This window comes from Gambusia affinis, linkage group LG23 (assembly GCF_019740435.1).
Source record: "Gambusia affinis linkage group LG23, SWU_Gaff_1.0, whole genome shotgun sequence".
NCBI classification, from domain to species: Eukaryota; Metazoa; Chordata; class Actinopteri; order Cyprinodontiformes; family Poeciliidae; genus Gambusia; species Gambusia affinis.
Genome location: NC_057890.1, coordinates 18,473,274 through 18,496,508, shown reverse-complemented (window position 1 = coordinate 18,496,508; position 23,235 = coordinate 18,473,274). Strand labels below are relative to the sequence as shown.

The following is a 23,235-nucleotide window of genomic DNA, read 5'->3' as shown; positions in this document are numbered from 1 at the left end:
GTTAAACATTTTCAAGTTTCGAAACTTAAAACTTTTCATCTTTGGAAAATCAGAGTTTTTTTTCTTTTCTAGGAAATTTTTTTGACTTTTTACACTCAGACATTTTCTAAGAACAACTTGAAAATTGGAAGTTTGAAAAGTCTGAAATTTTCTAGAAAACATTTTTTATTTTTAGATTAATCTTAGAAATAATATAGAAAACAATATGGAATATGTTTTTTTTAGAAAAATCTGTTTTGTTTTATTTCTAGCAAATTTATTGACTTTTCAAGCTCCAACATTTTTTATTTTTTTTTAGAAAAAACGAAAATTTCTGAGTTTCAAAAGTTCTTCTAGAACATTTCTGTCATTAATCTCAACCTCTGAGGTTTTCAGCAGACTTTACTCCTTTTGCCTCCCTGTAACGGCCGTATTCTGCCGTTGAGTCCGAACTGAGACTCTTCGTGTTCCTACTGAGTCAGATTCTCACCGTCTGGATATTTGCTAGTCAGTGAAACAGTTACTGTCGACCGTTCACCCCGGCCTGCGCCGTCTCTCAGCGTTATCTGAAGCAGCGTAACTGTCCAAACAAACACCACAGGCTCCGTCTTTTTCAACAAACAGAGTCGGTGCGATTATCTCGTAGCACAAACACGAGGAGAAGAGGAGGACGGAGTCGGGGCGTCCTTCGTCTTCAGTGACCTCCTCCGTTTGTGACGTCTGTGACAAAGTCGGATCGTTTCAGTCGGAGTTCCTGCTGCGTCTCAAACCTGCAGCTGGAGCCGCCGCCAGCTGAACTAACGTCTTCAGAAAATTAACACATTCATTTGAAAGCATGAATTTTTGTTTCTGCTTTTTTTAAGTGTAAACTTATATTATTGAACTAGAATAAAATAATGTCCATGTTTAGACTCACTAACATAAGCTGGAATGTAAGAAATGTTGCAGTTTTGGTTCCTTTCAAACCAAATCTACTGGAGGGAAAACGGCCCATTTCCCCATCAGAACCATTTTCTGGGGTAAATTTCTGTAATAGTGACTTTATTTTATGTAGCTCAAAATATAAAATCTACCTGGTGCTGGACTGAACATTTGTGATTAAGCAACAGAAAACTCTTGAATCTGTTGTTCAGAACCACATTAGGAGATTACAAGAAGGTCTGGCAAATATTCTTACTGTGTTTATTATTTATGATTATTATCTGACTGGAAATCACAACATGGATCCAGTTTTAATCAGAATTTTACCAATTCTGAACAAATGAATCGTCTGATTTCAGTTATTTCAAAGAACTTCTTCAGGTTTCAGAGTAAAAACTCCAGATTTCCATCCAGCAATCACTGAAACACTTTAAAAAATTAAAACAAGTATTTACTGATTTTAATCTCTGCACTAAAGATTTGAGAATCAGGAGAAACCAAAAACATGAACTTGTGTTGTTTTACGAGTAAGACAAATATAAAAACAGGAAGAGGAAGCTGTTGAGTCCTGATGAGTCCAGTGGGACGGCGCGGGTCAGCAGTGTGTGTTTGTGTACCTTATGGAGCCGCTGAACAGAACCGGATCCTGCAGGATGATGGAGAGTCGAGACCGGAGCGTCTGCAGGGGAAGCTTACAGATGTCGATCCCGTCGATGACGATCCGCCCTGCAGAACCAGTCCAGGTCCAAATCATGTCATCGCTGATTGTTTCAGTTGCAGGCTGGTTCAGTCTAATGGCCGTCTATTTCTGGAGGCCGCTGGCAACCGGGCTCCGCTCCAGTGTTTGAGATTGTTTATGGAGCTCTGGTTAGTGCACCGTAACGCTAACGCTGCTTCTTCTCGGCCCGACGTTTGCTTACAAACGTCTGAAGATAAGGAAGAGTTTTTAACTAACTATATAGATTTTAACGTAATTAATCACATGTTTTGCAAGTGGAACCATTTTATTTGTGTGTTTCTGGTACACCCATAAATCTGGCGCACATGGGACGAAGCTGCTTCTGGGTTTTAATTTCTGCTTCAAACGATTTGATTGGATGCTGGAAAAGACGATGGTTGTGTTGAAGTTGTGCTAAAAGGAGTTAGCTTATCAGTGAAGCTATGCTAGCCTAAAACACCATCACAATGCTAACCATGTAGCTAATGCTAATGTTAGCATCCACAAGCTCCATGAATGATCAGGGCTTCAATCTGATGGTTTAATAAAAGATTAAAAACGTTAAATATCTTTGTTGTTCAGCTCATTTTTCTTAAATTAACAATTTAATTAATAAATTAGCAGCAAAAACAGATTTTTAATAGAAAGATTTGCTTTTTTTGTCAACAAATAATTGAATTAATTACAGATCCTGCACTTTTAATCAAGTTCCTCCTCTACATTTTTATCTACACTAGATGTTCCCACGGTATCTGCAACCTCCGTAGGCGAAGAGAGACGTTTTCACAAAACAAATAAAACTTTATTAGCTCCAGAAATATTATGACAAAAGACTGATTATATTTATGATTAATATCTAATAAAGAAAAAATTGTTGTGTTTTAAAAACTGTCATTTTATAAATTCAAAGGAAAATTAAACTTTTGTGCTTAAAATTATTTTGCATAAAATATAATGCAGAAATATTTGTTATGTACAAAGTTTACATATTTATACTTAATGTCAAAATTTCAAAATGAGTGAAAACTAAAAAACATTCTTGATTGTTTGGAGTCATTATTTCATCCTAAAATTCTAAAACCTGAATTTGTTGTAATATTTTTATTATTTTGTTCTTCATTACTTGTAGCTGCAGGTTGTATAAATCTAGTGAAGCTTGTTAGCTTAGCTGTGGCTCAGTTTCTACTCAGCGCATTAGTAAATATTAAGGTATATTGAGTGTTTAAAGTATTAAAATATGTATTTGTAAATGTTTTAGAGGAAGTCTAAAGTATTTGTGGATTGCAGTGAATCAAGAACAGCTGTGTCCAAAGTTTAAAATTCTTCATTTTTCAGTTTAAAAACATGTTCTTAGAATAGTTTTCTTATTATATTAACTCAGAATAGATGCTTTAGGACTTTGCTACTTTAAAATAAACATAACTGAGTTTTTTTATGCATGAAATGTGAAATATTTTCTCGTGTTTTAATGCAAACCTGCAGAACACCAGCAGTTGAGTCAGAGCAGCAGCCGGTTTTATTTCACTGCTTTATAAGGAAGCGCCGCTGACACAAAGCTCTTAATTTACAGTGTGATTAAATAAGCACCCAGCTGTATGTGTGTATGGAAAAAGTGACGGTGTGATCTTTGAGAAACCTGCCAGGGAGCGTCCATCATCCCTCAGAGTGAAAACAGAGAAAGCTCCAGCTGGCTGCAGGGTTTTATCGCCGCTGTCCTGCTGAATTATGACCCACGTTTCTGTTGTGGTTCTGTTTTAATCCCCACTTCAGATCGTAAAAACCCAGCAGACACAAAGAGCAGGAAGGAGGAGCTGCAGGAGTGTTTACAGAGAGCTGAGCAGCAGACTGAAACAGTTTATGTCGCGTAAACAGGAGCTGCTATCAGACATTGAGGAGAAAACACGGTAAAATATGAGGCGGCCATGTTTGATGGAACAATGCAGGAATTATTTCCCTGAACGTTCAGAGTCAGAAAAACCTCATAGAATCGACTAAAAACTGACGTTTGCATCAACATATTTAGGTTTAAATGTGTATTTTGTTTCTTTAAATTTATGTAATTATGCAGCAAATTGACTTCAAGTTATAAACTCATACACTGCAAAAACACAAAATTATAGCAAGTATGTTTAGTCTTGTTCTCGTGCAAATTACACTTATTACACTTGAAAAAAGACAAAAGTAACTCAAGTAACTTATCAGTAAGATACAGAAGCTGATTTTGTGTAAATAATTCCTTAATATTGATGAGAAATTGGCAGATAAATTTACTCATAAGACATTTCCTCATGTCTGAATAATCGGATGTTTTACATCAATATTAAGGAATTATTGACTTAAAACAGGATTCTCCATCTTGCTGCCTTTGACTCAGTTCAAGTGAACGAGACTAAAACCACTTGGTAAAACTTTTTCAGTGTGTTGGCGAGCTAAAGCTAGAAACCAGATGTGAAGGTTACATCATTAAAAATGTGTGAAAAGTTTCCATTTCTAATCTGGTTATAAAAATAAGCCTGAAAGGAGAATCACGTCTCATCCTGGCATCAAATTCACAGAGTCTGTTTTTCATCCTGGAGGCAGAAAAAAATCCAGATTTTACTCTGAAAAATAAAAACTTCATTTTTTCAAACTTCCTGATAGATCTGAATTATTCTTTTTCCAACATGGAAAGATTAAACTTTACAAAACTGCAGACAAAAGAAAGAAATCAAAATCAAGAGCTGGAAATCAGCTCTTAAGCACGGTAGAGGCAGCATCATGGTGTGTGGACGTTTCAAGCTTCTGGCATCATTTTGTCTCCATATTTTACCAGTTTTACATTAAAAACCAGCCCCACACAGCATGATGCTGCCACCAGATGACTTCCAATTCTTTCTTTTAAAATTCAATCCCATCAAAAGGATTTTAAAACTTCAAATCACAACATCTCAGTTCAAGAATAAAATAAAAATCATTTTTTACTGCTTTTTTCACAGTTTTACTCGTTTTAGATTTCTGCACAGAAATGCAATAAATCAATTCATCACATGATATATTAAAGCCAATAATTTCATGATTTATTGTTTTAATAAAAGTTTTCAATCTGCTGCTCCTTTTTTTGAAGGACAGTTTTTTTCACATGGATTTATAATTCATCTTATTTGTCGTTTTGTTTATTTATTTTTGATATTTAACGTTTTCCAGTTCCAGTGTTTAAATGTTGATTATAAAGTAAAGTTTAATGATCTTTGAGAATGTTTTTTATTATCATTAATTAAACTTTAAATGGTTACAATATTATCTTTTATCCAGTTTCATGGTTTCTATTGTCACTTATTGTAAACAGTATTGATTTCTGCACATATTTTTAAAATAATCATTAATCAATGAAGCATAAAGGACGGAGGAACGTCGATAATTTAAAACCCACCTTCAAAAATATCCACCATGTTGAAGAAGGCGAGAGACAGCGAGGACTTCCCGCTGCCGGTGCGGCCGCAGATTCCCACCTGGGGAGGAAGAGGAGCCAGAATCAATAACCTTCATCTGGCTTCGCGCCGCCGCGAGACAAAACTCACCTGAGTGCCAACCGGCTGGCGGAGACGTGATGCTGCTGCCCAGGTGGGTTTACAGCTTCAACAACCTGAACCCTTCAGTCTGGTTGGCATTTTGGAAATATTTCCACAAACTTTAATGAATTATAATGAGATTTTATATCAAAAATAAAAATGCTACCCAAACGTAACGGAGTTCTACTGGGGTTGCTAGGCAACGGGGCGGGCTCCGCTGGGGTTGCTAGGCAACGGGGCAGCGTGACTCAACATTCCGAAGGTTTTTGAAAAGGATCATTTTTCAGACGCCAAAAACGGATTGGTGGGTTTTTATGATTTTAGAAGAAATTTAAACCAAAAGAACAAAAAGGTCCAAAATGTGAATTTTGAATATTAGACGCTCTTCGAGGTTTTTTTAAATTGCCGCCCCATAGAAACATTTCATAACCCGTTTGATCCAATTTATTGTCAGAAAGCCAAAGCCGACAGAAAGCTGAAGGTGTGTGAATTACCAGCAATGCAGAAATCTGTCACTTCTATGCAACTTTTAGCCTCAGTTGCTTTGTGAATGTAGCCTGGAAATAACTTTTAGTTTTATTAACAGTCAGCCGGGGTCACAGCAACTCCTGCGACCTTTCGCAGCATCGCATTAATTACCTTCTGGCCCGGCTTGATGTAGGCGTTGACGTGCTTCAGCACGGGCTTGAGCATGGGGTCGTAGCGCACACACAGGTCGTGGATCTTTATCTCACCGTCATGAGGCCAGTTCTCAGGGACCTGAGAGGCGTCTGCAGCCAGAGGACAAAAAACACTCAGGATTTTACTATCTGCACGTCTGAGATCACAGCAGCGACGAAAGAAGACCACAAACCGCTGCCAGCGGCTCTGCACTGCAAAACACAACATCTAACAGAACATTTTTTATCTAGATTTAAATACAAATGTCTTAATACACTTTAAATAAGATAAAACTAATTTATAAGTAACTTTTCAGCAAGATATGAGCTTGTTTAATGTAGAAATTCCTTCATATACATTAAAAAAAGTAGGGCTGAAATGATTAATCGTTTTAATTGTGATTAATCAGTCAATGAAATAATCAACTATTTACTAAAAAAACAACACAGTAATTACAATAAATTTATTCATTTTGCATTTAAGATAAAAACTTTAAGATTCAAATTCATTAAAGGAATGAATGCTGTTATTGCATTTTAGTTAATAAAATGTTTATTTCAGTATTTGAAAAATTAATTGAAGTATTTATTTATATTTGTATTTTATTTCTAATTTTATATAAACAATATTTAAGTGGTTAAATGAAAAACCTGCAGAATGAGCCATTTTTTCTTAATCGATTAATTGTCAGAAAATCTAGACTAATTAGTAGTACAGGAATAAACCAGATATATTTCCTGTCCACATATCAATTCGGTCGATAGCAGAAGTTACCCATCGATCCCTCGTAGTTCTCGGACTCTGTGCCCAGGAAGCTGTTGACTTTCTTCACCGCTGCCATCTGGACCTCCAAGTCGGCCAAGTTCCTCACAACCCAGTTCAGGTAGTTAGTGATCTGCAAAAACATAAACTGAACCATCTTTTCTCTTGTTTTGTGCTCAATCCAAGCATGTCAATAGAAAGTTGAGTGGAAGAAAACAGTCAGGATGGACAAGCAAAGAACAACAGCTGCTCTGGGAGGTTTTTGAGGCGGTCTATTAAAGTAAACAAAGTATTGAGTGTAAATACTACAGCAGGCCCACAATACTTCATTAAAAATACATTTTTATTGGATACAATGAGCCAGAATCATCAAATTAAACAGAAGGTCCAGTGAGTGGGTGTCTGTATGAGAGACGAGGGTCAGTGAACTCACCGTGAGGGCGTAGGTCAGACCGAGTCCCACCAGGCCTCCGCCGGGCCGACCGGACCAGATGGAGGCGACGGCCACCGTCAGGACAATCACCGCGCCCAGGTAGTCCTGAAACCCAACGCAGAGAAGAAGAAGAAAACATCTCCGGGTTTTAACAACGTCTCAGAACCGGCTGAGTCAACAGTTCACTGAAAAAACATTTCAGTTAACTGGAAGGAATAAAAACTGTAATTAATGGAAAAAAATGACAAACTGAATTTATAGAAATACTATCCATTGTTTTCATGATTCTGAATTTATTTATTAGCCTTTCATGTGAATATGATTAACCTGAAACGCATCTTTATGTGTCATTATTTCAAAAATGTTTGTCAATACAATGAGAAATAAAACTCGTTAAAATGAGAAACTTGTTTGTTTTTATTAAAGTTTCTGTTGTAAGGTGATAAAAACATCCAACTCTTTCATGTGGATGTGTTTCAATTTCTTTAGAGGTGTCAAAGTTATTAATGTTAACTAAAACTAACAAAATAAAACCTGACATTAATCAACCTAGTAAAAACGGTAATTAACGTTAACTAACAGGAACTATATTGTGTGTTTATAAAATTAACTAAAACATGAAACAGCTGAAATTATTAGTGTAACGTTCTTCATTTTCCTGTTTATTAATCTATTTATTAGCCTTTCGATTTGATGTGAAGCTTATTTTTTCTCCAAACAAACTCTTTAATCAACTTCGTCTCTCCTTTCTCCTCCATCTTGGTCTGCAAAATGGCGTCGTCTGTTAAATATTTATTACCCCGTCGATGTGAACATAATCACAATACTTTCCAAACTCTGCACCTAAAAATTAACTAAAGCATTAAAAACTCAAACTATCTAATTAAGCAATATTTAATTACAACAAATGAGCAAACACACTATTTAAAACTAAATGAAACTATTTAAAACTAAATGAAACTATTTAAAACTAAATGAAACTAAATGAAACTATTTAAAACTAAATGAAACTAAATGAAACTAAGCTCTACTGAAACCCAGAGCTGTTCTACGGCTGGTTCTGGTCGGTTCCTCACCGTTCGGACCTCCAGCCAGCGGTTGGCAGCAGACAGAAACAGGTAGGCCGTGTTGTTGGTGTCCGTCAGCTCCAACATGCGCTGCTTGAACCTCGCCTCGTGTCTGGAACAGAAATCTGAGTTTTAAAATGTAAACAGGAAGCAGGAACAAAACCAATCAGCCACGTTGTCTGGAAAAGATGTTTTTCTACCACAGAGACCAGTGATAATAATGGGAACGATCCCCTGATTTACTGGTCCTGAAAGATGTTTACTCGTGTGTGAGATTGTGCCGAGCGTTGGTGTGTCAGTGGGAAGGAGAAATCCTCCGGGACAGAAACCGTGAGAGCAGCTTAAAGCTGGAGAGCAGCGCCGATGGGAAAGAGACGAGACACAAAAATACAAGCAGAACACAAAGAACGAGCTGCTCTGCTGCTGGAGCTGCTTCTGGGCGGCCATGTTCCCGGCCAACATGGCGTACCTGAACGCTCTGATGGTGGTGAGGCCTTCGGCGGTCTCAGAGAAGTGGCAGAGCAGAGGCAGCTGGGTGGAGTCATCCAGGTCCTGCAGGTCCCTGTCAAAGTAAACAAACATCTTCGCTGAACTTTATGTGGCTCTGAGACGCCAGACTAAATATTAGCTAGCAAGCTAAGTGCTTAGCTTAGCATCTGATAAGTAACGCCACTGTTTCCATGGAGAATCCTGATTTACTGCAATTTAAACATGTTTAATCAAAATAAAAGTTCCTTTATTACATCTATGAAACTGTTTTGTTAGCCGACTCCCTGAACAGTTTAAACGTTGCTCTGCAGACTCACTTGGAGGCGACTCTGAAATACTTCTGAATGAAGTAGAAGGCGACGGCGAGGGGCACCAAGGCGACGAGGAAAGCCGGAGTGATGGAAGCTATGACCCCGATGGCGGACAGGCAGAGCAGGGTCGACCGCGTCAAAGACTCCAGCGTCGGAGGAATGTGCTGAGAAACAACAACAGAAACAACCAAATACATCCGTAAATCTACAACAAGGCAGTCAATGGCTACAACTCTTCACTCCAGAAGAATATTTTTCTCTGTTTACCTGGTCGATGATGTTGGTGTCAGCAGAAAATCTGTTAAGGATCTGCCCCAAAGGAGTGACGTCAAAAAACCTGAGAAAAATCCCCAGGAAGGTTTAGAAATAATAAAACACATTTCTACCCGCTAAACTGGGGTTATCGTTTTTATTGCTTCTACAAAACAGCCATGATGAATAAAATATAGATTTTCTTAAATAAAAAATACCCTTTAATATCAACATGAATGCTAAATAAGTGTCTGCATTAATATTTACTCCTTTTAAAGGGACCTAATTCAACCGAGGTCCAGTCAGTTGCTGCTTCCCATCTCAATGCAGAGACTCTAATTTTATTTTATTGTTAGTTTTATAGAAACCAGTTTTTACTTTGATGTTAAACTTTTTTTTTCTAATTTTACATTTCACAAAAAATATTGATTATAAATTATTAGTAACAGAAATAAAAAGTTAAAATTATTCAAAAGGTTGAAAACTGTATGTTATCAGAAAGATGGACGCCACTCATTTACAAGTAGCCTTAGCATTCACGAGAGCTAGCTGCAGCGTAGCATAGCCTGTGATCACACTGAAGTGATTGACAACGCTAAGACCCGCCTCCGGGCTCTGATTGGTTGTTTATAGGAGAGAGCAGAGGAGCCTGAACTTTTCACAGGTTCTCTAACTCAAACTGTCACAACACAGTGAGTTTCAACAAATCTGAGCTGTTTTTGGGAGCTTTGGGTCCCAAAATGTTCCGACATGTCAGCAGGACTGGAGCAGGTTTACCTGATTGGGGCGTGGATGATCTTGTTGAGCAGGTTGTGATGCAGGTTGGTGGCAGCAGAAAGACCCAGAAACTCCACAGAGAGGGAGGTGATGAAGCACAGGGTGATCCCCGCCGCGCAGAGGACGAAAAACACATGCAGGTAGTAAACGTCCTGCTGCAGGGTCATAAAAACAACACCGAACAAAAATTCATAATATCAATAAATAAAGCAAATACTGACTGAAAGGTCAAACTCATTAATGATGGATACAGGAAATAAAAACAGATCAATTCTCCCAGAAATGATCACAATAAAAATGTTGTAGTATAACGGTAATAGTGGCATAAATATGCAAGAACACATTGTCAAAGACTGGAATACATTTTAAATATTTAAATAAACAAAACAATAAATAAAGTGAACTATGAATTCATCCTTCAAAAACGTCTGAAACTGAAGATTTTAATCATCCAGTTTTTGGTAGAAAGAAAAAAACAATAAATGATAAAAATATAAATGTAATTTATCATGCGATTAATTGATTTATTGTTTACGGCAACAGGCCTGAAGGGAAATATACGTTCATGTTCCTTAGAGCTGCATTCAGCACTGACAATACCTTTATTTAGATTTTTCATAATTTAAATACCTTTTATTCATAAATATTCTGATCATACTAGAGATGACTCTTTATGTCAATGCTTCATACTTTGGAAAAAAGATATTAATCGTTTATTAATTATTATGCTAAAACAATGTTGTGACCTCGGGTTGAGGAGAAATATCGGTGGAGTTTATGGAGCCGGTCCCATTCTGCAGGAATGCTGCCGTCTGATTGGCTGCGGTCCGGTTCTGAAGGTTTTCTGCCGTCTGATTGGTGGAAGTCCAGAGAGCCAGACAGTAGTCAATGGCAACGATGACCGAGTGCTTCAGCAGTTTGGACGAAACCATGAGGAAGACCATGAAGAAGCCTCCAGAGGAGAGGTAGCAGCCGCACAACTGGAGACACGGAGCACAGAACGAAGAGACAGACATGCTCACAAGTCATCTTCTACGAGTCCAAGTCGGTTCCCAAGTATTTAAGGGACAAATTCAAATAAAGTCCCAAGTCTTCCTCCAGTTTCAAGTCTTCATTGGTCAGGTCCTGAGACTAGACTTGGACTTGTGAGAGACTAGTCAGAGTCAAGTCCCAGGTCTTTAAGGGTCAAGTCCAAGTAAAGGCAAAGGCAAATTTATTTGTGTAGCACAATTTGTGTACAAAACAATTCAAAGTATTTTACAGAAAAATCAAGAGAATGAGTGTTAAAACAAAAATTAAAGCTCCAAGTCCGAGTCAATTCTGACTTCTTTTATTTTTACGACTCAAGTCCGAGTCTCCAACTTGTTACCTTCCACGGGATCTTGGACCGTCTGCTGGTTGTGGTGGAGAAATTATCGTCATCTTCTTCCTCCTCTTCCTCTTCTGGAATAAAAACGATCTGATTTAGTGAAAAAGCTCAAAGCAGCAGAAGAAGAGAAAGTTTCCATCAGGTTTCCATCACCTTCGTCCTCATCGTCCATCTGGTTCTTTGGTTCTCTGGAGTAGAACGCTCTGCGCAGCGTCTTCCTCTCCAGAGTCGTCTGACTGTCCTGCTGAATATCCTGCAGATTCAGCAGATTAAAGTCAACCTGTCCCAGGCAGAGCCGAACTAATGCTCTAAATAAAAACCTGACATTCAGGTTTTTATTCAGGGGCCCCTTGCCAACATGCTAACACCATTAGCTTTATCAGCTATTCTACACCTGCTATCATTAGCATCATTAGTAATTAGCTTACGTCATACCAGTTTATTATGGATATTGATTCTAAATGTACATATGTAGCAAACTAAACAAAATATTTGCATCTTGAAATATAAAGTTGTGTTTAATCTTATATTTCCTCAACAACTATAAATTCTTCTTCCATGAGTAACAGCATTAGTTTGTTTTATTCACTGTTACTTTAAATATATATTTTATTATGTTAGCTTGGTGCTCTTGGGGCCCCCTGGTGGCGTGGAGGGGGACTCCAGGTCATGTGGCGTGTAAATATCTGGAGGTGAAACGGTGATCTACCTTCTCCAGCTCCTGGTCCTGCCTGTTCATCAGAGTTTTCCAGTGATCGTAAAGCTCTGTGTCGTGAGTCTGAATGTCCTTCAGGGTTCCCTCTCTGAGGACCGAGCCGTCCTTCATCGCTATGATCTGGACACAAAACGTCAACAACGTAAAGCTACGGATCTATAGAGCTGCAGGACAGAAGTACTCACATTTGGTCACCAACGCAGCGCCGCCGTGCTTAGCAGCTGGTGTGTTTGATTTCCTCCAAACATCGTGGTCAAACATCTCTACGTTCTGACAAGCAATGCGATGCTGCAGGCCTTCTGGAGCTCTGCTAACATAAAACTACCGACTTTTTAACGGCAATCCAATTTGACCGATTCCGATCTTTTCACTGGGTTGGGCATTATCGTATCGTTTATCATTTATTGTGATAAGAAGTTACTCAAGTAAAAGTAAAAAGTGTATCGTGGTAAAAATACTACTAAAAGTAAATTTTTTCAAAAAAAGTTACTCAAGTAAATGTAACTAGTTACTACCAAACTCTGTTTATTACTTATTGCAACAGGAAAACATACATTATGTACATATTGGCTCCTTTTATTTACTTTTTTGTCTCCTCTAAAGTTCATTTATTCAATCATAATGTCTGCATGCTGCTGATGTGTGAAGCTAAAGTCAAATTATTTGTTTTTTTAAACAATGTTGGCCAATAAAGATGATTTTTATTCTGACTATATAAATTATAGAGGATTTTAAGTTTTATAATCCTTCACAGATTGGTGGACAGACATACTTACTCCTCTAAAGTTCATCACTGATATTTTACATTATGTGTTTTCTACCTTGACTTTGTTTTTGCTAATTAAATGACAATAATGTGGAATCTTTCACCTGTTTTTTGAGCTTCATGGTGACTTTAGCATCACAGCTCAGTTTTCTCACCCAGTCTGCGTGTATGAGGTACTGCAGCTTGTGGGTGACGAGGACCAAGGTTCGCTTATCGTCCTGCAGAAACTTCAGGATTCCCTCCTGCATCAGGTGATCACTCAGGTGGATGTCCAACGCTGAAAACGGATCGTCCTGTTTGACGTGAAAACCATGAACGCATCACAAACCAGATCGCAATCAGAAACCCTCAGAGAAACAAAAACAACAGCAGCAGAGAGTGGGAATGTTTCACTCTGTGTCTGGCGCCCGACTCTGTTTGGATAATTAAACATTCAGCCACACCAGAAAGTGTCGGCCAAATGGTGATCAGCGTCGGAAACGTTTTCCACATGATGCTGAGAGCGCCTGATGTCAGATCAGATATGTTGTGTCATATTCAGACGACGTCAAGGAAAACACTGAGCTCTGCAGACGTTACAACGAGGGCGCAACGCCATGACCGAGACGGGAGTTAATGTGGAATATCTGCCTGATAAGAATTTAAACCAACAGGAAATTATACAATTCAATTAGGAGAAAATTCACATGTGAATTTTTGTTTGTCTCATTTAAGAAACTCACAGCATCCAAAAGGAACCGCAGGGGATTCACTCAGTGATGTTAAAATCACAGTCAAGCTACCATTGTGACCTTTAACCTGTGTAACTGACATTAAATTAAAATAATGAGACTTCATAAATATATAAAATGTATTATTTGGTTTAACATTTTTTCTGTTACATTGCAGATTCAGGTCAGGATTCTGGCTGAACCGATCTAAAACTTTAATCTGCTTCTGGTGAAGCTAATGTTGTTAGCTCTAGCTAATCGTATTAGCTCTAGCTAATGGTGTTAGCTCTAGCTACTGGTTCCATGTTTGGCTAATTTAGCTCTAGCTAATGGTTTCAGGTTGTGCAAATGGTGTTAGCTCTAGCTAATCATTTTAGACGTGGCTAATTGTGTTAGCTCCTGCTAATAGTTTTAGCTTGAGCTAATTTAGCAAACAGTAAATTAGCTGATTACTTTAGTTGGTTTGAACAGATATCTGGTGTATAACTGCACATAAAGACTTTGACGCAGAAGCTGTACGTTTTATGCTAAATGTGCTAAATATGAATTATTCCCCCATTTTAAGTATTTTGTGCATTTCAGGGAAACAGTAACTTACCAAAAAGACAATGTTGGTGTTTTGGTACAAAGCCCTGGCCACACAGATTCTCTGCCTCTGACCTCCACTCAGGTTGATCCCCTGAAACACAGACATCACAAACATCAGGACAGACTCTGGCATTACTCCACAACATGACAGTAAATACTTATTACTTTAGTAACAGATTACAGAGACTAACCCTCTCCCCAATCTCGGTCTGATCTCCAAAGGGCAGCAGGTCGATGTCCGGCTGAAGGGAACACGCATCGATCACAGCTTTGTACCTAAATAACACACAGACCCAGAACAGCAGTCGGAGTCAAGACAGAAAACCAGGAGCTGCTTGTGCTTGGAAAGACCAACTCGACAGTTTGCTGCAAAGAACTCCAGTTTCTAACTCCAGCTGTTTTCATTAAGCAACATTTCCTCTAACGTAGTAGAATGGTGAGTTACAAAGACTTAAATTTGGAAATGTCCATTCATTATCAGAATTTGTTGGTTTCCAGTTAGTCCTTGCTAATGGTGTTAGCGCCAGCTGCAGGATTAATGGTTTCCGATGCTGCTACTGGTGTTAGTTTCTACTAATGTTGTTAGCTCCTGCTAATGATCTTAGTTCTTGCTAACTCTTCAGCTTGTGCTAATAGATTTACTTCCTGCTAATGTTGCTAGCTCTAAAAATAAATTCCACAACAAAATGTGGTAGAACTTCAGTAATCTTAAGCTAACTTTAGCGACCCTTGACCTTTTTCCTAAGTTTGCCATACTACAATGACAAAAAGTATTTTATTTAAATTTTACAAATAAACTGCGGCGATGTGCCAGTCAAAGGAAAACTCGGCGTTACCGTTGCTTGTTGAAGGGACTGCCAAAGGTGATGTTGTCCTCCACCGTGGCGTTAAGCAGCCAAGACTTCTGGGCAGCGTAGGCTACAGAGTTCCTGTTCTTGCTGGAGGCATTATGGGAAATGGAGGCAAAAAGACATTAAATGAGAAAACAATGTTCTGCCTCCATGAAGTTTCAGAGAGAAGAAATACTGATGGCGAAAAGACGACGACGTTTGGAAAACGGTGAAATACCACAACACAAAAACAATTCACCAGATATGAGGGATAAAGGCGGAGAATGGAAAGGGTTAAAGATGACCTGAGGGAAAAAAATTAAACCAGGACCAAATAAAGCAGCTCATAAAAATAAATCATAGTAGCCTCTTGCTGGGAGTCTCGACTAAATGCTGCAGAAGGAACCAGAACTCAAGAAGCTCAGTAGTTTAGTTTGATGTCAGATTGTAAATCATTCAAATGTAAATCTGCAACATTCTGGAGTTTGTTAGAATAAACTTTTCTTCTGAGACTTGAATTATCACAGCTTTAACAGGTATGGAAAATGGAAATAATCAAAACAACCTGAGAACAACAAAAAGATCATAATCTCAGGTTGCATTTACATGAGCCGTGTTTGGTCCGAGTTAATCCAACTCCAATCCTTTTGTCTTAAAAGTTCGGTTCAGTTGAGAAGGTGTGATAAATCAGACCAAAAAAAATCTAACTGATTCACCTACAAACTTTTGGGTTCAGTTGAAATGAACTCTGGTTCAGTTTGAATGTGAACACAAAGCGGACCAGAGACCGCTCCAAAAGCAGGAAGTGTAGAACCCTACAACCAAAGCGTTGTAGGGTTCTACACTACAACCCTGTTTGTTACAACCAAAGCTAACATGCTAGCCTAGCGCTAGCAGCAGAAATGTCTCCTGGTCTTCAGCCAAAGACTAAAGAGAAATCCTCCAACACTAAAATCTGACGCCTCCATCTTGTTTCCATCTGGTGAAGAAGGAAGTTGCTCTCAGTGTCTTCAGAGGTTTTTGTGTCGTTTCCCTCAGTGGTTGTTGGTGCAGCGCCCCCACAGGCCAGGAGGGGAACAGGTTGGTTTGACTCAGAACCACAGCAGCTGGAGGTGGAACAAACTGGATCAAACTGAGTTTACCAGACTAACAGGTGTAAAAACACCCTTAGAAGCACATTATCAAACTTTTTCTAATAATATTTTCCATACCATCTGTACTTTTTCTGATTTTAAGTTGCAGCACCATCTCTATTGAAGCATGAAAACATAAGTCAGATATTAACGTTTTGTTCGGCAGAGCGATGACTCCCAGCTTTAACAAAACAAACCACTCCAGGATCAGACGGCACAAACTGACAGCATTCTCATGGGAAACCTGCAGCAGATTGACAAGATAAAACTCTGCAGACGGCGGTTTCTCCTGAACACACGAACGACAACGACAGCAACTCAGCAGCAGAACCTGCTGGTAGGAAGGGACTGTTCATATTTTTACAGCAAAGGGGAAAAATGTGAACAGACTAAAACCAGTTTGTCCTGCAACTTTTTGATGTCCAGCATTCCTGAATCAAACAGGGAAGATTTCACCCTGAGCATAAATTTCTTCAAAGAGATTCAGATACAAAGAAGTGAAACATCTAAAAGTTGTAGAATGCTAACTGAACTTTAGCTACATGTTTCACCTTTTATAAAGATTCACAAATGCAACATAAAAAATAAACATGAACAGTACTTTGGTACACTTTATCAAAAATAAAAGTACTTTTGCACATGCACAGGTGTTCATGAGCAAGTTCAAACCAGCATCCTCTTTTTTTAAGAGGCACAAAAATGAACAAGGTTAGAAAGGATGAAGGGAGGAGCAGGAGAGGCGAACGACGGGTCAAACGGGTCACAATCAGACAAGCTTGTACCTCCCAACGTCCTCCTCAGAGTCCTCTGTCTCTGACCAACTGTCAAAATCAGTATCTTAGTCAGAATTCACCCATGACTCAATTATCCTCCATTGAAAACGTTCAAAAACAGACAAAGCAGCAAACAGAGTCAGAGAAACGCATGGACCTCAACATAAAGCAAAAAGCCAGCATGTCAAACTGCAGACGGTGATTATGTGTTATTAGATGGCCAGCTGATTATCACATTAACCTTCCCTCCCAGGAAAGAAGAGTAAGTGATGCCGTCACTGCCTGTCTGTCTGTGATAATTAGGTTTGGTGGCTTCTTTGACAATGATGTCTCACATTTATGGGCTTCAGGGATTAAAAGCAGCTTTTTTTTTTACTTTAGCTGCAAAGTTTGGAAGCTTGGTAAAGTATGTGTAACTGTTAATAATCATAACATGCTTCATAAAATACATGAGTAATTTGCTTGTAACTTGTGTATTTGTGCATGCTTTTACTTGCTGCAACTTAAATTAAAATATTTCCCATCCCAACAGTTAAAGAGATTGAGGATAATTTTAGCTGCTCTCTTACAAAGAGAGGTAACGTAGCAGAAACCTGGCTTACGTGATAAAGTTTCAGGATGAACACACCACGGACAGAAATAAAGTACCTGATATTCCCTTCGTGGGCCATCTCACAATCAGGCAGCCTGATTGGCATGAAGGCAGGAAATAAAGTGAAACCAAAGACACGAAAACAGACAAAAACACAACCAAACATCTGCAGAAACGTTAGTGTGCAGCTCTGGAGCATCAAGATGTTCGTTAGAAACTAGGATAGCAAAACCGCTTTTTAAGGCATCTTTTGAAAATCGCTTGGTGTTCTAAGACAGACCTTAAAGTTTTAATCTGCAACTGTGATTAAATTAAATTCCACTTAAATGAGTTTACTCAGGGACAGTGCATCACTTTCCTTATTCTATAAGGTAGAATATCTGTTTCTGGGTTGCTTTTTAATATTTTTTGTCTGCATTCCTTCTTTAGCAACATAGAAATAAGGCACAACAGTTACCACACTTTCTGTTAGCAAAGTTAGCATTAGCAGCTAGCCTAATTTGCTAGCAACCAAAAGAATGTCCTAAAAACTTTGAAGTTTACTTTTTTTCTTCCAGCTCTGTGAAACAATTGAATTTCTCAAATCATTTTACAAAGAGTTTAAGTTTTCCACTTTTTATTTTTAAACACAAAACATGCATTATTAACATTATGAAGTATGACATTCTCAAGCAATTTTCCACTTCATCTTTACTGTGTTCATTTGTGGAAATATATGTTCACACTTCATTTGTTCTACTTAAAAATGTAGTAAAATAAGTCAGAGATAATAACTACATGCATTTCATAGTTAGCATCACTAGCTAGCTCGCTAAAGTTGTCCTATAAACAAAGGGAAACATGTAGCTTTTTGTTCCCACTGTAAAACTATTGAACCTTTATTTGAACTTTCCCTGGATGATATTTTAAAAGCAGTGAAAGGTGCATCAACATAGCAAATGGAGCCATTTTTTGGGGAAAGCTAGCATTGGTAGCTAGCCTTGGTTAGCCACCAAAAATTGACTTAAAAACAGGAAACTGTTAAGTGAATTTCAGCTCCAGTTTTTTTAAAAACCACCAATTCCATAAATTAATAATAAAAAAATAAAAGTTGTTTGTTATTGTTCATTTAAAAATTAGTAAAATAATGACCTAACAATAAGCAGCTTTCCTCTAATCTTGCATCTATTAGAAATTGCAAACAAACACTTTTCTTTGCATTTACAAAAAGTGCCTAGATGTATAAATAAAAGAAAGAAATTATTGTTTCTTTTACGTTCCTGCTTCTGTATGTAAACTACAAAACATAACAGGAGATAGACGTATTACTCACAAAGCTGGCACTAATGGAGCGCTAGCAAGCTAGCCAAAAAACAAACAGTGAAGAGCAGCTTTTTTAAAAACAGTGTTGCAGCAATGCCATTTTCTCTCCCTTAGATTTCATCCAAATGTTATTCCACTGACTTACTTGCTCCAGTAAACTCTCCCATCGATTGCTTGCATCTCTCCAAGCATGGCCAGCAGCAGGGAGGATTTCCCACATCCCACCTGACCCACGATCATCGTTAGCTGACCTGGGATGGAAACAAATAAAATATGAGGTGAATGTTTTCATCCAATAAGCAAATTAATGACAGTTACATTAAAAGAGCAATATTGTTCTGCTTCCTGTGAGTACCTTAAATGAAAAGAACATATAAGGGACAAACTGCAGTAATTTGAAATGTAAACAGATCACTGATTTTGTTGCAAACATCCTGGAAATGTTCCACCTCCAGTGACTTCATTCATTCATTCATTCATTCATTCATTCATTCATTCATTCATTCATTCATTCCCATTATTCACAATCTGCCTAAACTTGGCCGTCTTTCTGAGTCAATCTTGCAGTTATAATTTCTGAAGTAAAATCCTTCATGATGTCCAGTTACTTCCTCTTCAGTACTTTGGCAGAGAAGAAAAGTGCTGGAGCCGCTGTTTGCTTAGTAGTAGCATGACTGGGATTGCAGGGAAGTCACATCCCAGAGGACGACTGGAGTGAGTGAAACTCGGCCCGGTACATCTGTCCGGCCCGACCCGGCTTCCTGACACTCGATACGCACGCGGCCAGACTCTGGTTTTTGAAATAGCGGCAGGCCTGAGCTCAGAGTTAAGCAGCATGCTAACGTCAACTTTGAACCAATAATCTGATGCTTCAGCTAATCCAAAACTAATAGTTTACAGAAGCTTTTGACTCCAGAACAGAAAGTTATTTAATGTACAAACAATTACCTTAACAGTTATTTAAAATATCATGCAGTTTAAATAAAATCAACAAAAATACTCAGCAGACTGGACAGTTTGATAAATTCATCAACACAATTTGGTGTGGAGTTTAACTTCTCAATCAAGGAGAATCAAAGAAAAAATTATTACATTTTTCAGGCTGATTTTATTATGTAGTGCCACTTAATAACTAGAGGAAATTGTCATTTCAGTGCTTTTTGCACCAGTTTAAATGATGTTGCATTTAAAAACTGTTAGTCAGACCTAAAGCACATACGTTAGCCCTAAACGTTAGCCCTAAACGTTAGCCCTAAACATTAGCCCTAAACGTTAGCCCTAAACGTTAGCCCTAAACGTTAGCCCTAAACATTAGCCCTAAACGTTAGCCCTAAACGTTAGCCCTAAACGTTAGCCCTAAACGTTAGCCCTAAACGTTAGCCCTAAACGTTAGCCAAAGAAAATGTCTCAGCTTAATTTATAAAACCTTCATTTGACTCTTGGCTCAAATGATTCGGTTGTTGCAACGCATTGCATTTTCATTTCATTTTTTTATTCCATTCACTCAAGAAATATGAATAGTCCATGAAATCACTAAAATAATTACATGAAAAGGAGCAGAAAGAAGCATAAACTTGCATAGTATCCAGGTTTATTCCTGTCACAATAACAAATTTAATTGGACGATAAAATTATTGTTCTGAGACCATTTTCAACTAATATAATCATAAACTATAAATTCTAATGAACATTTAACACTGGAGCTGGAAGATATTTTAAATAAAAACAAAAAAAAGGACAAATCATGCAAATGGAAATGATTAAATTTGTTTGAATTTATTATACTGTTAATTGATTCACTGCTTGTTGTGACAGGCCAAATCATCACCCCTCCACCGCCGTGCTCAACAGCTTTATTATTATTTTGTGTTGTGGAGAATCCAAACAAAGACAACAATGAGTGCTTGATAAGATTAGTTTTTAAACAGAAACGGAGGCTGACCTGTGGGGATGCGTATGTTGATGTCTGACAGGGTCAACTGGTTGTTTCCCCAGGTGAAGGAGCCGTTGCTCACCTGGACGGAAACAGAGACGAAGCAAACTGTGACTGCATCGATTTGGAGACATTTCCTAGCAACAGCAGATGTCCCAGCCTGCGTACGTGCCGTTTCACTGTTATGCACTGACCTACAAGAGCAAAGCACATGACCCGACCCGAGTTTAAGAAGTCCTGCGAGCGAGTTCACAGGAGTGGACAGTGGTTAGATAACAGCTTCACACAAGGAGAGACACGTACTGCGTTCACAACACGGGGGAAACCAAACAGCTGTCAGCAAGTCTGGTTCTGCAGAAAACACCAGTAAATCTGGCAGAAAGAAAGTTCATTGACTTTCATCAGAGTTACATGATACAAAAACATTGAGCTGGTAATTTCAGTTAACGATAATAAAGAAAGCTAGAAATGTTAATTCGTTTAAAGGATAGGTGGAAAAGTAAAAAACAGATTGATATAATGTCCATCTTGATCTTTATCTTTTCCTTCTAACAGGCTTTTGCTGTTTTTCTTTTGGACTTTGGTGGTTTTTTTCCACTCATTTTCAGTCCAATAGCTACAGTACAGCTTAAAAAACAATGACAACAAATAAAAACAAATACAGTATTTCACCTTTTTAAACCCTTCCCACATTCCTATGTTGAAAAAGTGCTGAAACTTTTTCAGCACTTATTGCTTTTTAAAACATAAAAAGCAAAAGAAGTGAAGTTTCTACATACATGAGATTGTATTATTTTTCCTTTATTTACCAATATTAGCCAGTAAAAGCATTTTACTACATAATGAATGTAACAGAATCTAACAGATCATAATCATTAATATTCAGCAGCAGGAGGATTTTTTGTGATTGATTTCTGCATAATAATTATTTCTAAAATGGATATCGAACATGGTAATAACTGAAGTGTGAGATGATTTTTTAAATTGGACCAATTATGCAAACTTCCCATTTTTTGTACATTTTTATGCTACTCTTTAGCTCTCTGCCACTTCCAAAAAAAAAAAGAAAAAAGAAAACCAACCAGCCATTTATTGGCAATAAATTAATGATTTTTTTATGTTGGAGAATTAGCCCTTTCAAAAAACCTCCCATTTGTTAAGTCACATTTTATGGGCACTGGGACGTTACCTAGCAACCCAGCCCCAAACCCCAGCCCCGTTACCTAGTAACCCCAGCCCCGTTACCTGGCAACCCCAGCCCCGTTACCTGGCAACCCCCGGAGAGTTCCAGAATGTTTGGTCAGTCCTCTATAAACTTGTTAAAGGAAGTTTAAAACTGCAGTAACAGAGTAATCACTGAAACTCTTCCTCCTGCTCAGACATTGTTTACATTCCTCCCATCTGTTGCCCTTACATGTTTATTTTTATGTTTTTTTTTTTTGTTTAACAAGAGCCCCCCAAACCCCCCCACAGGTTTTTCATTCCACAGTTACCCTCGCCACATGTTACTGGTCCCAACAGCATCTTTTGTTTCTGTTAGAGAAAATACTCACGATAAGCTGCTTGGAGTTTGTTTTTGTTTGATTTGGGGAAGATTTAAATAACAGACGGAGAGAGAGACGCCGAATATGTTAGATCACATTTGATGCACATGTAGAAAGAAGATGGACAGATGCTGATTTTGGTTATTTTTTCAGATTTTTATAAATTTTGTGATAATAAAAACCAGAACACCACAGATAATGAACAATAACAAACATAGTGGACATCACAGACTGGTGTCAGAGCTCCCGTGGGAAAAATGAAGAAAAACAGGAAAATGAGGAGAAGACATGTAAGAAAGGACGACTGGAGTCAGAAAATGAGTTGAGGGTTTGACCAGGATTCAGTCTTATTACACCAACAAGGAAGAAATCCAATACAAGCTGGAAAACATTCTCATTAATAATTAGAAAACACTAAAACCCTTTCTATTTCTGCTGATATTCATGTCTAAATTCAAAATGTTAAAACCTCATTACCAGTCAATGGCAGCTTTTAACAAACAGCTCTCTGTCATCTACATAAAAACAAAACTGCAACCATGAACAACAAATTAAATCTCTGCAAAGTTGCTCCAAACCAGGCCTGCAGCTAACAATCATTTCAATATTTAGTATTTATTACTGTTAATCGGATAAAACTTGGATCATTCTTCAGACTTTTCAACCACGTAAGCCGTTTTTATACAATATTAGAAAAACATTAAAAGATGCAAATAAACAAATAACTGAATCCCATTTTAAAATCAGAAAATAAACATTTTATTGCCTAAAATGTAAAAATACAGCATTTATTTAGTAAACATGAACCAGGTGAAGCTAAACCTGTCAAGTGAAAAGTTTTGGCTAAACCACATTTACAGACAAAGATTTTTAACTTAAATGAAAAATGTATATATCACCACGTTTTTCTAGTTTGTGTTCTCTAGATGAATCGATTAATAAATTACTTGACAATTATTTTAGTAACCAATTAATCAGAATTAAGCCGATGAATCGTTTCAGGCCTAAAAAGTGAAGTTATTTTTGGGCTGTCCTGAAGCTGACTGAGCGTTGATCTGAACAG

The 23,235-nt window shown here is 37.9% G+C and overlaps 1 protein-coding gene across 9 annotated transcripts in view; it reads right to left on the bottom strand.

Moving 5' to 3' along the window:
* Positions 1-23,235, bottom strand: part of abcc9 (ATP-binding cassette, sub-family C (CFTR/MRP), member 9) — a 42,928-nt gene that overhangs the window by 6,602 nt on the left and 13,091 nt on the right. For 6 of the 9 annotated variants that reach the window (XR_006369867.1, XM_044109065.1, XM_044109068.1 and 3 more), the window contains 22 exons: positions 20,638-20,710; positions 18,841-18,946; positions 17,450-17,488; positions 16,811-16,849; positions 14,902-15,003; positions 14,257-14,341; positions 14,076-14,156; positions 12,923-13,060; positions 11,996-12,121; positions 11,440-11,539; positions 11,287-11,360; positions 10,664-10,897; positions 9,918-10,072; positions 9,156-9,225; positions 8,895-9,052; positions 8,558-8,650; positions 8,098-8,200; positions 7,022-7,126; positions 6,601-6,721; positions 5,806-5,936; positions 5,028-5,106; positions 1,518-1,626 (listed from right to left, as the gene is read on the bottom strand). Coding sequence is in view for 7 of the 9 variants with exons in the window: in XM_044109065.1 (XP_043965000.1) it covers positions 1,518-1,626; positions 5,028-5,106; positions 5,806-5,936; positions 6,601-6,721; positions 7,022-7,126; positions 8,098-8,200; positions 8,558-8,650; positions 8,895-9,052; positions 9,156-9,225; positions 9,918-10,072; positions 10,664-10,897; positions 11,287-11,360; positions 11,440-11,539; positions 11,996-12,121; positions 12,923-13,060; positions 14,076-14,156; positions 14,257-14,341; positions 14,902-15,003; positions 16,811-16,849; positions 17,450-17,488; positions 18,841-18,946; positions 20,638-20,710 (2,321 nt within the window). In the remaining 2 variants the exon portion in view is untranslated. The remainder of the gene's footprint in view (positions 1-1,517; positions 1,627-5,027; positions 5,107-5,805; positions 5,937-6,600; positions 6,722-7,021; positions 7,127-8,097; positions 8,201-8,557; positions 8,651-8,894; positions 9,053-9,155; positions 9,226-9,917; positions 10,073-10,663; positions 10,898-11,286; positions 11,361-11,439; positions 11,540-11,995; positions 12,122-12,922; positions 13,061-14,075; positions 14,157-14,256; positions 14,342-14,901; positions 15,004-16,810; positions 16,850-17,449; positions 17,489-18,840; positions 18,947-20,637; positions 20,711-23,235) is intronic. The other 3 variants (XR_006369868.1, XM_044109072.1, XM_044109070.1) reach the window with 2 other exon arrangements.